General features: G+C 43.1%; 1 protein-coding gene across 11 annotated transcripts in view; it reads right to left on the bottom strand.

The window, feature by feature from the left end:
- Positions 1-13,693, bottom strand: part of PARP4 (poly(ADP-ribose) polymerase family member 4) — a 79,115-nt gene that overhangs the window by 37,328 nt on the left and 28,094 nt on the right. For all 11 annotated transcript variants that reach the window (XM_084842787.1, XM_084842782.1, XM_084842785.1 and 8 more), the window contains 8 exons: positions 11,743-11,899; positions 10,500-10,624; positions 9,863-9,994; positions 8,562-8,648; positions 5,766-5,930; positions 4,627-4,673; positions 3,497-3,578; positions 2,562-2,699 (listed from right to left, as the gene is read on the bottom strand). In XM_084842787.1, coding sequence (XP_084698913.1) covers positions 2,562-2,699; positions 3,497-3,578; positions 4,627-4,673; positions 5,766-5,930; positions 8,562-8,648; positions 9,863-9,994; positions 10,500-10,624; positions 11,743-11,899 — 933 coding nt within the window. The remainder of the gene's footprint in view (positions 1-2,561; positions 2,700-3,496; positions 3,579-4,626; positions 4,674-5,765; positions 5,931-8,561; positions 8,649-9,862; positions 9,995-10,499; positions 10,625-11,742; positions 11,900-13,693) is intronic.

The raw sequence follows: 13,693 nt of genomic DNA, 5'->3' as shown, positions 1-13,693 counted from the left end.
CCCATCCTTCACATTTTGAAGGGACTCCTTATCCAAAGACCCACCTGCCAGACCTGAAGGCAGAAAAACTAAAGAACACTAAATCCTCATGAGGAAGTACCTCAGAGAAGAGTCATAGACCTAACCTTGGAGTTCATATCCGGGGGGGGGGGGGGGGGGGGTAGGATTTTTTTCTTCAAATAAAGTTAACTGTTGATTTTAGTGGTTCCCCCCACTCCACCCTCTACTTCCTTATTATAACTTGTAACATATTGTATGGTGGCCTTCCCCAACCTGATGCCCTCCAGCTGTTTTGGACTACAACTCCCAACATTCCTGACCACTGATCATGCTAACTGGGACTGATGAAAGTTGAAATCCAAAACATCTGGAGGGCCCCAGGTTGTGGAAGGCTGTTGTATGGTTTACCAGATCGAGCTATGTGGATTTCTTTTATTTGAATCAAAATTGAGCCAAAGTTAAGCATCCTTATTTTATTTCAGTAGATGAGAACTGAGCACATATTTGCTCATAGTGGAATCAATGCAACCTACATGGGTTGAAATTTGGCTAATGTGCTCCCTTTTGTCTATTGTCCTGGAGACACCTGTTGCCATCTTGATCCTTCACTCCACTGTTGCAGAGGTTGTATGATATGTTTAGACTGAGTCAGTGCCAGGAATTGAACTTAATGATTTTCTCCTCTTTCATTCACCCCTACAGTTTTCTGCTTGGAAGAAGCTTGTCCTTTAGGGACAAATGTGGGCAGTGGAAGAGAGGAAGAGGGGCAGGCCAGGCCTGCCAAAACCCCATACTCTGATCCAAACCACCCCCAACAAATCACAGTAAGCTTAAATCCAAGAGTGGAAGATATCGCACAAGTACATGTGGGCTGAATTCTTCAAACTGCACAGTAGTTTTTGTAAGTAAACAATATACATGGTTTCAGTACTGCTCCCATTTCCCTGGAACTGCAGACATTATTTGTCACAATAGACTCCAACTTAACAGATGATCTGATGGCTGCTGTTTGCTTATGCATGGTAGAATGACGGAAGGGAAAATTAGGTGGTGGCTGGAGAAAGGGACTTTTCAGTAGGTAGTGAGGCCCCACTTGGAGAACTCTCTCCCCAGAGATGTTTTTCTGGCATGGAATCTTCCACCTTTTCGATGCCAGGACAAAATCTTTTTATTTGCACAGACATTTTAATCTGTTTTTAGATCACAGGGCCAAATGACATTAAATCTGTATTTGCATTTAACTTGCAGATTCCTTAAAGATATAAACTGCATCACAGGAACATAGGAAGCTGCCTTATACCAGGTCAGACCATTGCTCCATCTAGCCCAGTACTGTCAACACTGACTGGCAGCAGCAATCCAGGGTTTCAAGCAGGATTCTCGCCTTACCTGGAGACGCTGGGGACTGAACCTGGGACCTCCTGTATGCAAATGAGGTGCTCTACCACTGAGCTACACCCATTCTTTATGTTCAGAGGAGAGATTTTCCGCAAGACCGCAGCATGGGAAGAAAGAGTTGAATTCCCTCCCCACACCTGCTTCTATAGTTGATCATTAGCGCGCGCGTGCGCGCACGCACGCACGCACACACACACACACTCTCCACAGCTGATGCTGTATTTTTTTAACCTGCACATTAAATGCAAAGAAGCATTTAATACCATGTCTAGTTTGGACTTAAAAATGGATCTGATCTCTTCTATGCTAGCCTGCTGTTTTTAGTCATCATTCTTATAATTGCTGTGTTTTTATTGTTTTATTTGGAACTCTCTGCCAAGGGAGGCCAGGCTAACTCCAGCTCTGTTATCCTTCCGCCAGCAGGCAAAGACAATTTTATTCAGACAGGCTTTTGGCATCTAAATGGATTTGCTGCTGAATTGGGTTTTTAATCTGATGGGTGTTATTTCCCTCTTACTGATCTGTTTTTATTGTGTATTCTTATTGGATGTGTTTTCTTTTCTGGGATGTGTTTCAGTTGATTAGTTTTAGTATTTTAATCATTCATTCTTTCAAAACATTTTTACCCTGCTCTTCACACAAAAGAGAAGCTTACAAGAAGTAATAATTAGACACTTCCTGCCCTCAGGCTTCCAATTTAAAATGATGTGAGACATGAGGAATGGGACTGGGAGGGAGGAGGAAAAAAAGCATGATGGTGATGCCTGATTCGGAGAGCAAACCTATGGCCCGTAGACAGAATCGGGGGCGGGAGGAATAGGATAGTTCGGATGCCTGGATAAAAGGTCAGAGACACCACTCCGACCTTGGAACCAGAAGTCCAACCTCCCCAGCCCTTTGCCCTTGCAAGTGGCACAGAAATAATTGTGTTGACTACCTCTACAGGGTCACAAAAGCAACCTCGGAGGGAAGGAAAAGGGGTGTTAATTATAGCTTTGTTATTTTATTTGTTAGCCGCCTTGAGCACTATTTCTGGTAGGAAGACAGAATATAAATAAAACAAACATATCTATAGGCCATCCCTGGAAGTTTTCTTCTAAATTGAAGACTGGAACAGTATTTTTAAAAAAAGAAAGCTGAAAGAGAGAATAACATAGAATTACCTCAGTTTCTTTGTCTGGATGCTTTTCTACCCACATTCTGGGCAAATATACATCACCTATCAGGATTTCCACTACAAAGCCACTGATGTCCAAGGAACTGTTCTCAACAGTACTGACCACAGCTTTACAGTCTGTTTTCTGAATTGAGGAAGTGGAGGAAGGAAAAAATGTTGCTGTAGAAAAACCTGAATTATTTTCATCCTACTCTTTTGACTTGAGATATATAAGATCAGCTATGGAAGCTTTTGGCATTGTTCTAACAGCTGAATCCAATCCTCTTACAAGAGAGAGCTTTTCTAGACATGCAGAAAGAGGAAGGGGGATGTTGCAGTGTGGAATGATGCTGATCCTAGCTAGTCAATGGGATAGAGGATTCTAGCTCCTCTATCTCATTTCCTCACATATTTCTGTTCAGTCCCCACCCCAACAAGTCAGCATTTTGTACTGCCCTCTTTGACCTGGTTTTTGTGGGCTTTGCCTCCTTTAGGATTTTTTTCTAAAGATTTTTTGTACTTTTGCAAACCCTGGGGTTCCCCAAAGCCTGCCCAAACCTCCCTCTTGTGCATGGGTTTTGGTTGCATAATCAACAGCATTCACAGCCTGAACATCAGAAACAGAGGGAATGATTCTGGCAAGAATATTTGGTCCCAAACATTATGCACTGGTACTGTACAAAAATATATTTATAGTGAAATTGTGGATAGTACAATTTATGACTGCTCTTTGCAGCACCTCATGCTTTTCATGGCACCACCTTTTTTTTAAAGTTACGTGCCACTCTGAATGTTTAGAAAGGCAGGATACCCATGCAGTAAATATATACATTACATAAATATGAACAATTCCTTTTGAAATAGGAGATGTAACTTTGCCCGCATCTTTTCAAATACCACTACCTGCATTGTGAAGAACAGATATGGTGAAGATTTGCTTACCTTTATTTTAAGCTGATGTGTCCAACTGCTAATGTGATTAATTTTGAAGGGCATTTCAATGGACATTTCCAAAGAGAAAGCGCTGTGATAAGATAAAAAAAGATAACAAGAAATCACAGGTTATATAACAGGTCACGATTGGTATGTAATATATGTACCACAAGGAACAACACAGTAGCACTAGTTATCACTGTTAGAAAAATGTTATCCTCAAGTCTACCAGAAAAAAATTGGCTTTCAAATTATACCTAAATATGGTGCCCTTTCACTATGGCTTAGATCCTAATGGAAATTAACTTGGGGTGCAATTGTACGATCGCCAATTTCATATGGATGCTTATCCAGACATACGGGCTCCTTATATTAATGTATATATTTAAATATATATTTAAATGTATATATTTAAATAGATAGGTATTTGTATCTAAATACGTCCTCTTTTTTTCTTCCTTTTATTAACATTGTTGTAAACGATTGTGAATGGATATGTTTCTATATTATGTTTTTCTCTTTCTTTTTTCCTCTTCCGTTGCTTTCCCCCACCCCACCCCCTCTGATGTAGAGTGGCCACTTCATTCCATTCCATCTCCTGCCAGTTTCCCATTTTTTCCCCAGCATTCATTCAGCATTCCACACCCATTGAGCATGCTCAGTCCTGATTGGGCTGTCATCCCCGCCCCACTTAGTGTGTTTTTTTCCTAAAGATACTTTGTACTTCTGTAAACCCTGGGAGCTGGCACAAGCCTGCTGATACCTCCTTCTACTATGGGGGTGGTTGTCATTTTGGCTACATAAGCAATGGTACACACAGCCTGAACGTTGGCAATAGAGGGAATTATTCTTAACGCAACTTTTAGGACAAATTGCTGATATCACTTAGAAACTATAGAGAATCTCAACTTGTCTTTTCATTATTGTAAGAAAACCCAGCACAATCTATGCAAGTGGCAAAAAGGAAATGTTTAAGGGGCTCAATTCTATGCAGGTTTAGACAGAAAAAAGACCTACAATGAGTTGTAGGACTTTTTTTTATCTAAGCATGCATAGGATTGTAGCCTAAAACAGTCAGTTAGGAAAGACAAGTTTTTAAAATACCTTTTTCTGATACTAATTAAATTAAATCTACTTACCCGGGTTTTATTCCTACTTGCTTAATGGAAACTTTCCTTACTGAGTCCTAGTTAAAAGAATAAAAATAAAAATGATTTGGGTTAATTTAATTGGATTTAATAAACCCAGAAACAGCCATGCACAAGTGGGAGAGATCAAGCATGCTAAGTAGGAGAAAACAAGGACAGCAAGTGTGTTACCTTGGGGGTGCTCCTCATTCTGCATTCTGTAAACATGTCAGCATGACCTGTGAACCTGGACCACTGGATTGTTTAGGGGCTAAACAATGGGGCTAAACAGTTTAGGGGCTAAACAGTGGTTAACCCATAGTTTGTTGTCGGGCTAATCGCTGGGTTGTTTAGCCCCTTAATAACCTGGAGGCCCATGTTTGTACATCACGCTCACAACTCCCGATTGGAAGTTGTTTACAGAAAGAGAAGCACGCCCAAGGCAGTGAGCTCCCTGTCTCCCACTTAACCCACGATTTGCCATCACATGCAAACCAGGCCCATGTGTCCTTAAGCAGTCATCAAGTAGAATGGGAAAGCATTCCCATGCCCACTCCTTTCCAAATCTAAATTGCCTTGGAAACGCTGTTAAAGGGAAGTATGGAAAGGTTCCTCCTGTGCAAGCACCGGGTCATTACTGACCCCTAGAGGGACGACGCTTGCTCTGGCATTTTCATGGCAGACTATGGCGGGGTGGTTTGCCATTGCCTTCCCCAGTCATGACTACCTTTCCCCCAGCAAGCTGGGTACTCATTTTACCGACCTCGGAAGGATGGAGGGCTGAGTCGACCTGAGCCAGCTACCTGGGACCCAGCTTCCACTGGAATCAAACTCAGGTCTTGGGGAGAGTTTCGGTTGCAATACTGCTGCCTGCCACTCTGCACCACACAAAATGTATAAAATAAAATGGCTTAAATTCCACTTCTATACAACAGTAATAATACCTCCATACCTTCAGGTCCATGACTAGTTATTGCTGGGCAAAATGTATTTGGATTGCACGCCACAAATTAGAAACAAATTCGCATTGACATCCCAGCAAATGATTATGCAGAAAAAATCTTAAACAGCCCCGCATCCTCAGCCACCCCTGAAACCTTTTGATGGCGAATATCTCAAGATTTGGAGCTCCTACTTTAAAGCACACCAACCTGCGTGATTTCATTTAACACTTTGTCTTGTTGCCAAGGGGCCACAGCAGCTGGCAGGTGAAACGAAAGGCATCCGTTCTCGTAACTGAGCTCTGTGATGTAGGTGATTTTGATGAGGACCTTGGTTGAAGGTGGCAAGTTTCCAACAGAAACAGTAAAAATGTCCTAAGGAAGAATATTTTAACTGTCCATAAAAGCACATTTTTACAAGAAATAGTACGTCCTTTTCACTTTTACAAGGGGCTAGCATACAGAAGGAAATGGAGAAGGAAATGGCAACCCACTCCAGTATTCTTGCCAAGAAAACCCCATGGAACGTATCACAAGGCTAAAAGATATGATGCCGGAGATGACAGTATTCCAGCTGAGCTATTTAAAATCGTAAAAGATGATGCTGTTAAAGTGCTGCACTCAATATGCCAACACATTTGGAACACTCAACAGTGGCCACAAGACTGGAAAAGGTCAGTTTACATTCCAATTCCAAAGAAGGGCAATGCCAAAGAGTGTTCAAACTACCGCACAATTGTGCTCATTTCACATGCCAGCAAGGTGATGCTCAAAATCCTACAAGCTAGGCTTCAGCAGCATGTGAACCGAGAACTACCGGAAGTACAAGCGGGGTTTCAAAGAGGCAGAGGAACTAGAGATCAAATCGCCAACATTCGCTGGATCATGGAGAAAGCAAGAGAATTCCAGAAAAACGTCTATTTCTGCTTCATTGACTACGCTAAAGCCTTTGATTGTGTGGATCACAACAAACTGTGGCAAATTCTTAAAGAGATGGGAGTACCAGACCACCTTACCTATTTCCTGAGAAACCTTTACGAGGGTCAAGAAGCAACAGTAAGAACCGGACATGGAACAACCGAGTGGTTCAAAATTGGGAAAGGAGTACGACAAGGCTGTATATTGTCGCCCTGCTTATTTAATTTATATGCAGAGTACATCATGAGAAATGCTGGGTTGGATGAATCACAGGTCGGAATTAAGATTGCTGGGAGAATTATCAACAACCTCAGATACGCAGATGATACCACCCTAATGGCAGAAAGCAAAGAGGATCTAAACAGCCTCTTGTTGAGGGTGAAAGTGGAGAGTGCAAATGCTGGCTTGAAACTCAACATTAAAAAAACTAAGATCATGGCATCTGGCCCCATCTCTTCCTGGCATATAGGAGGGGAAGAAATGGAAGCAGTGACAGATTTTACTTTCTTGGGCTCCAAGGTCACTGCAGATGGTGACTGTAGCCATGAAATTCAAAGACGCTTGCTCCTTGGGAGGAAAGCTGTGGCACACCTAGACAGCATAGTAAGAAGCAGAGACATCACCTTGCCGACAAAGGTTCGTATAATCAAAGCTATGGTTTTCCCAGTAGTAATGTATAGTTGTGAGAGCTGGACTATAAGGAAGGCTGAGCGTCGAAGCATTCATGCTTTCGAACTGTGGTGCTGGAGAAGACTCTTACGAGTCCCCTGGACTGCAAGGAGGTCAAATCAGTCAATCCTAAAGGAAATCAACCCTGAGTGCTCATTGGAAGGACAGATCCTGAAGCTCAAATATTTTGGCCACCTAATGCGAAGAGAAAAGTCACTGGAAAAGACCCTGATGCTGGGAAAGATTGAAGGCAAAGGGAGAAAGGGACGGCAGAGGATGAGATGGCTAGATAGCATCACCGATGCAATGAATATGATCTTGAGCACACTCCGGGAGAGAGCGGAGGACAGGAAGGCCTGGCGTGCTATGGTCCATGGGTCATGAAGAGTCAGACACGACTTAAGGACTGAACAACAACAACAAAGCATACAGAAAAGATTATGTCTCTTATTGTCTAACTTGTACCCCCCCAGGTGTTTTGGCCTACAACTCCCATCATCTGTCACCATTGGCTATGCTGGCTAGGCCTGATGGAAGTTGTAGGCCAAAAGATCTGGAGGGCCACAAGTTGCCCACCCTGACTTATAGATAGGCTAACCATAGCTAACAGGCTTTGCGTGTAAAAGTTCCAAGTTCAATCCCCAGCATTTCCAAGCGGGGCAGGGAAAAAATCCTATCTGAAACTTGGAGAGCCACTGCCAGTCAGAATAGACCAGGGGTAGGTAACATGGCTCTATCTAGATGTTACAGACATCAACTCCTATAAGCTCCAGGCAGCATGGCCAAAGGATTGGGATTGTGGGAGCAGTAGACCAAAACATCTCAAGGGCTCCAGGTTGCCTAAGCCTGGTACAGATGCAGTTGAGCTGGACAGACACACATACAGGACTGGGGGGAAGAATCAGGAAGGGAGGGTCTCTCTTATGGCAAACAGAGGTATGGTGGAAGGAGAAGCAGTATGGTTGGTGGCAACCACAAATAAAGGCTGACTACTGAGCAGAGGCAAAATATGGGTAGCTCTGTCACTACCTCCACATTTCTTTTGCCTCCTGTTTGGCAACAGGGATGTGTACAGCTGGTCCTTGCAATGGACAGCATTTGGTTCAGGGGGCTCCAGTTGCTGACTCCTCATATGTATGTATATTTGTGTGTGTGTGTGTGTGTGTGTGTGTGTGTGTGTACGTATTATATACATATTCATATAAATATACATACACATATGCATTATATAAATAAAAGGGAAAATGTCTGCATCTATAGACTCAGAACTCATAGTCCAAATGTCCTTAATCTGGAGGACAATTTGTCAGCATCATACCAATCATACATTTTGGACACTTGCTTGGTTTCACAACATGACTTGAACTCAACGTATGTTGATCTCATCAAATTTATAATAAACGATCGTGTTCTACCTACAGGTGCATCCTGATCCATCAAATAAGCCCCATGTCCTTGACTGATGGCTTCTCTGTATTCCTGGTGTGCCTTTTCTTTTTCTTTAACCTGTTGAAATTATTTTGAAACCAGGACAGTTTATTATATACTAAAGTTTTAAAAAGCACACAACACATCACAGTTCAACACCTGATTAGAAATGCGGGGAAGCAGAGTTATGGAAATGTCTTCCTCCTTAGTTGGTAGAACAATACAGACAGACAGTGTACTACGCACTTACACATACTCTATTATAAATGATGAATGATTTTCACCCTGTTTTATGGCATTGAAGAGGTGCAGACCCTCAGGCCCAGGGCCCCAATCATACCCACCTAGGGTTCCAATCCAGCCCTCCTCAGATGACCGCACCACTTTCCCTGGCCCTGCCTCCCCCACTGATTGGCTTCCTAAGTTCTGTGCAATTCTAAAAGGTTGAAATGCCTCTCCTAAGGCTTCATTACTGGTGGTGAGACCTTTAAGCTAAAATATGCTGGCATTTTTATATATTTTGGCCACACCCCTTTTGCTTGTAGCCCCGCCTACCACTGTATTGCAGACCCCAACAGCTTCTCTTAAATGGAATTCAGTCCTTGGTCAGAAAGAGGTTCAGTATCCCTTTATTAAAGGCACATATACACTTTAAGGCCAGAAGGGCAGACCATCAGGTGGTTCTACTGGAAGTGAATATGCCCCACTTAATTCCAAACTGGGAGAAGGCAGGACAAGCTACTTCCTCCCACTGTGTTCTCATGCTGCTCTTTGAGGGTGTTCAGTTTGTGCCTGCAAAGATAGCATACATCCTAGTTCTTGTCCCTCCCTTTCTCCCCATGACTGGTACCAGGACCTGGCATGGTTAGGACCCTAACTGGGACCCTTGAATGGTTGAAGGGCCCACAAAGCCAATTATCCCTCGTTCACTTTCCCTGATGCTTTCCTAGCCCTTGGGAGACAAATGAAGGAGGGTGGATCAAGGACTGCAGAAATTATGCAAGTATGGAAAAAGCAAGTCAGTGGCACACTCTTGCTGGTGGAATAACAGGTTGCTTGCTGTTGGGTGGCCCCATGTAGGTCTCTTGTCCAGGGGCCCATGACAACCTAGAGCAGGGCTGGGCAACTTCTGCCCTTCGAGCTGTTTTGGCCTACAACTCCCATGATCCCTCTTAACTATGCTGGTTAGGGTTGATAGAAGTTGAAGGCTAGCATCTAGAGGGTCACATGTTGCTCACTCTTAACCTAGAGCCTCCCCTGTGTATCCTATCTCTGCCCTGGCATAGTCTTACCTCTCCTATTATATGTTTCCCTTTAATGAAAGCCTCAAATCCACATACAGCAGCTGTATCATCCAAAGGAAAAACGTATTTTGCTTCAATGGGGCTGTCTGTTTCATTTTCATAGGTCTGAAACACCACAACCTGAAATAAAGAAATGCATTCAGTTTGGATGGATACCAGATCAACATCAAGCCATAGTTCCCAATCAGTGGTATGTATGGGAGCACCTTTCCTACCAAGATTAAAATTTTCAATATGGCCCCACAGCAAAACCTTCCAGATGCACAAATGTAGCAAGCCCACCAATACATACAGAAATCGATACTTTATAACAGGGCTGGATGATAAATGGTGGGCCAGCTGTGTGCATCTCTCCCTCCTCCCACTCCATCCATTCCCATGTCTTTGTATAGCCCCCACTGGCCTCCGAAAATGTAAGTTTTCATGTTTTTCAAAGTTGAAAATGTGATGACAAAAGATGCTAAACTTCTTGAAGAATTAAAAATGCCAGGATTTGCCTACATTTAAAGAGGTAGGATTTGTCTACATTTAACTAAGTGACAGCCTCTTTCTTTAATTAAATGAAAAACCAGCCCAACAAAATATTCAGCACTCCTAGAAAAGAAACACAAACTAGGTGCAGTACCTCTGCTACAAAGTCTATTATTTTTCCCTTGATATGAACATCTTTAAGAGGAACTGGATTTCCAGATTTGTCCAGAAGACCCGCAGTTATATCATTCAGCAGATCTTGGCTTGGCATTTTACAGTCTAAATGAGAAAAGTTGAAGGGGGAAGAAAAACATGTTTTATTTAAGGTGGACCCACTCCATGGTTAAGGTTCGAGATAATTTTCAGCATTAAAAAAAGGTTAAAAGCCCTGTCGAAAGTACCCAGCTTGTCTGGTCGTAGCTGCAAACATTCTGCTGCTTGGGAGCAAGAGAAGAACCAACAGGGAAACTAGTTATGGCTGGGGTAATGTATATATCTGTGTGCCAGAGAGAAAGAAAAGAAAACACTTAAAGAAGAGAGAACACAAAAGATTGGATTCAGACCCGTCATGAAGAGGACAAAGTCATGCTGGAGGAAGGGGGCATGATGACAATTTTCTAGGTGAAGGCCAAGTTCCTAGGTTTGCCCAGCACCCACTGTGAAGCTACTCTGCTGGCACTGAGGAGGGGCGGCCGCTCTTCTCACCAGTGGCAGACTCCCCACCACCCGCTGTTATCTCCAATCTCATTGACTGGAGATAACAGCAGAGATGCCCTGCTCCGGGGAGGGGGGGGACTTGGAGGCCAAGCACCAGGAGGCTCCATGAGCCAGATGCTGGTACCCAGCGAGCTGGATGAGGCTCACAGGCCAGGGATTCTGCACCCCTGCTCTAAAGGAAGCCTCCAATGGATTCTGGTACTCTAAGCAAAGGAAAGGAGTCCTTCTGTCCACGAAGGGGAAATTCTGGATCCAACCCAAAAAATCCTGCTGGAACAAACCAAAGGCCCACTCAGTTATATATAATTAGTCATCCCAAAAAAGCGTATCAGGAAGAAATTTCCATAGATTTTATCATGTGGACAGGAGCCACCCTGGCCTCCCACCTCTCGCATTCCACTAGAGCAGCCTTCCCTAATCTCATGCCCTCCAGGTGTTTGGAACTTCAACTACCATCAGTCCCAGCCAGCATCACCAATAGTCAGGAATGCTGGGAGTTGTAGTCCCAAACATCTAGAGAACACAAGATTGAGGAAGGCTGCTCTTGAGCTCCATGCCAGCCTACAGGATGTGTGTCTACCAAGGAGCCTGGTCTCTCTCAAAGATAAGAATGGCAATTACAGGATATGCCAAAGAAACAGACCACACGTTCATCGCTTTATATGAGAAATGCTGCTCACCTTCAGGCTGTGACTGATGCTCAAGGGAAAGTGCCTGGTTTTCTAATTCCATTTGAATTGCAGGACAGAACTCCTTTACTTCGTCATTAGCAAGGCAAAACTTAACTACATACTTGATTTTGACCTGACTGGTTTTGTACACCACAAATTCATCATCCTTAGGGGAACAAAGAAAACAGGAAGCACATTTTAGGATCATTACAAACTTAAAGAGCAATAGTGTTTCCTTTCAGTCTTCACAACCTATAGTATATTAGAGATTTCCCCAGTCTTTGAAGGCACCTCCATTTTTCTTACTACCTCTCTTTTTCCACCTCTCATTTAACCTTCTCTACGACATGGTTTGCACATAACAACAACCACTACTATGGGTTGTTGACTCATGGGTTGTCGTTACATGCAAACCTGGAACTATGTAACTATGGGCTGTTAACCATGAACAACCCATGAAGAGAACCCATGGTTTGTTGTTGGGTTATCTGGGGGTTGTTTAAACCATGGGTTGTTGTTCTATGTGAACCCAGAACCATGGATTGTTTATGGGTTGTTTCGCCAGGCTACAGAGGTGGCAGGCAAGTGCGGTAAAAAAAACCCCAACCACTCTACATGCCAGCATTTACAGGGAGAGAGCAGGTAAAGCAGGCAGGAACCAAACAACCAGCTTTTTGCTTGATCATCTGGCAGCCAAATCATGGGTTAACTCTGGGTTAGACACCAAGCCATGGGTTAATTAAGCCAGGTGCGAATCAGGTCTACCTGACACTCTTCCCTTTGTTCTCTGTTACTTTTCCTCCACTCCTTCTTTTGTCTTTTTCTCTCTCTATCATGCTCATTTTCTTTTTCCTTCTTCCTGATACAAAAAAGTTCTGGGGTGAGTAAATGCTTATCGATTCTGTGGGAAGCTATGCCAGCTGTTTGTGCAGTAACCCACCCCTCTCCCCCCATTTGCAAAACCTAGAATAAATTCTAGCGAATTCTCACATTTACAGGCCAAATTAGACCTTTTCCTACGCTGCTGTAGCAGCTTTCCCCAACCTCCCACTCTATGGAGCTTTTGGACTGCAACTTCTCTCATACCCATCCAGCACTGTGAATGATCAGGGATAATGGGAGTTGTCTTCCAAAACCTCTGGAGGGCACTAGGTTGGAGAAGGCTGCTCTGTGGCCTTTTTGAACCTCCTTCACTTGTAAAAAGCACTTGATTAATCAGATATTGTGGTCAAATAAATCCCAATTAAGTCACAATTAAGAAAAACAAACTCCAATATCGATTTCAAATAAAATATTAAAAATATTAAGGAGTTATGTTTATAGCAGGCTTCCCCCAACCTGGTGTCCTCCAGAGGTTTTGGACTTCAACTCCCATCAGCCCCAGCCAGCATCACTAAGGGTCACAAATGCTGGGCACTGTAGTCTAAAACATCTGGAGGGCACTAGGTTGGGAAAAGCTTTATAGTATAAGGTTATAATTATATAGGGATGGCATTAATAATGACCCAGTGTTCACTCCTATGGAGCATACAGACCCTGAACACCTTACTCATGCACTTTTACCCTCTTGGAAGCATAAATTTTAAATGTATGTAATGATTAATACCTCCTAATGTTAACTGTTGTCCCAGCATAAATACTAACATAAAGTAACTACTGCATTGTTCAATGAGAGGTTTCACCATTTTGTGAACCGCCCAGACTGCTTTGGCTATAGAAATGGAATGAATGAATGAATGAATGAATGAATGAATGATCAGAATAAATATTGGGGTCATTTAGACCCCTAAAGCCTTGGATATGAAGTGTGTCATTTCCCCTCATTAATTTCAATTGTTTTTAGATCCTTTGGGGTCAGTTCTGACAACCTTCAAATGCTGTAGATGTGTTAAAGTTGTAGAGAAACATTTTCGTTATCTACATCAGGGGTACTGAACTTCTTTCAGCCGGAGGACCGAAT

The sequence above is a fragment of the Heloderma suspectum genome, chromosome 3, assembly GCF_057233095.1.
Source record: "Heloderma suspectum isolate Gila_16-S chromosome 3, 16-S_ref, whole genome shotgun sequence".
NCBI lineage: Eukaryota > Metazoa > Chordata > Lepidosauria > Squamata > Helodermatidae > Heloderma > Heloderma suspectum.
Note: the sequence above shows the minus strand (reverse complement) of the source record. Positions and strands in the feature narration are given on the sequence as shown.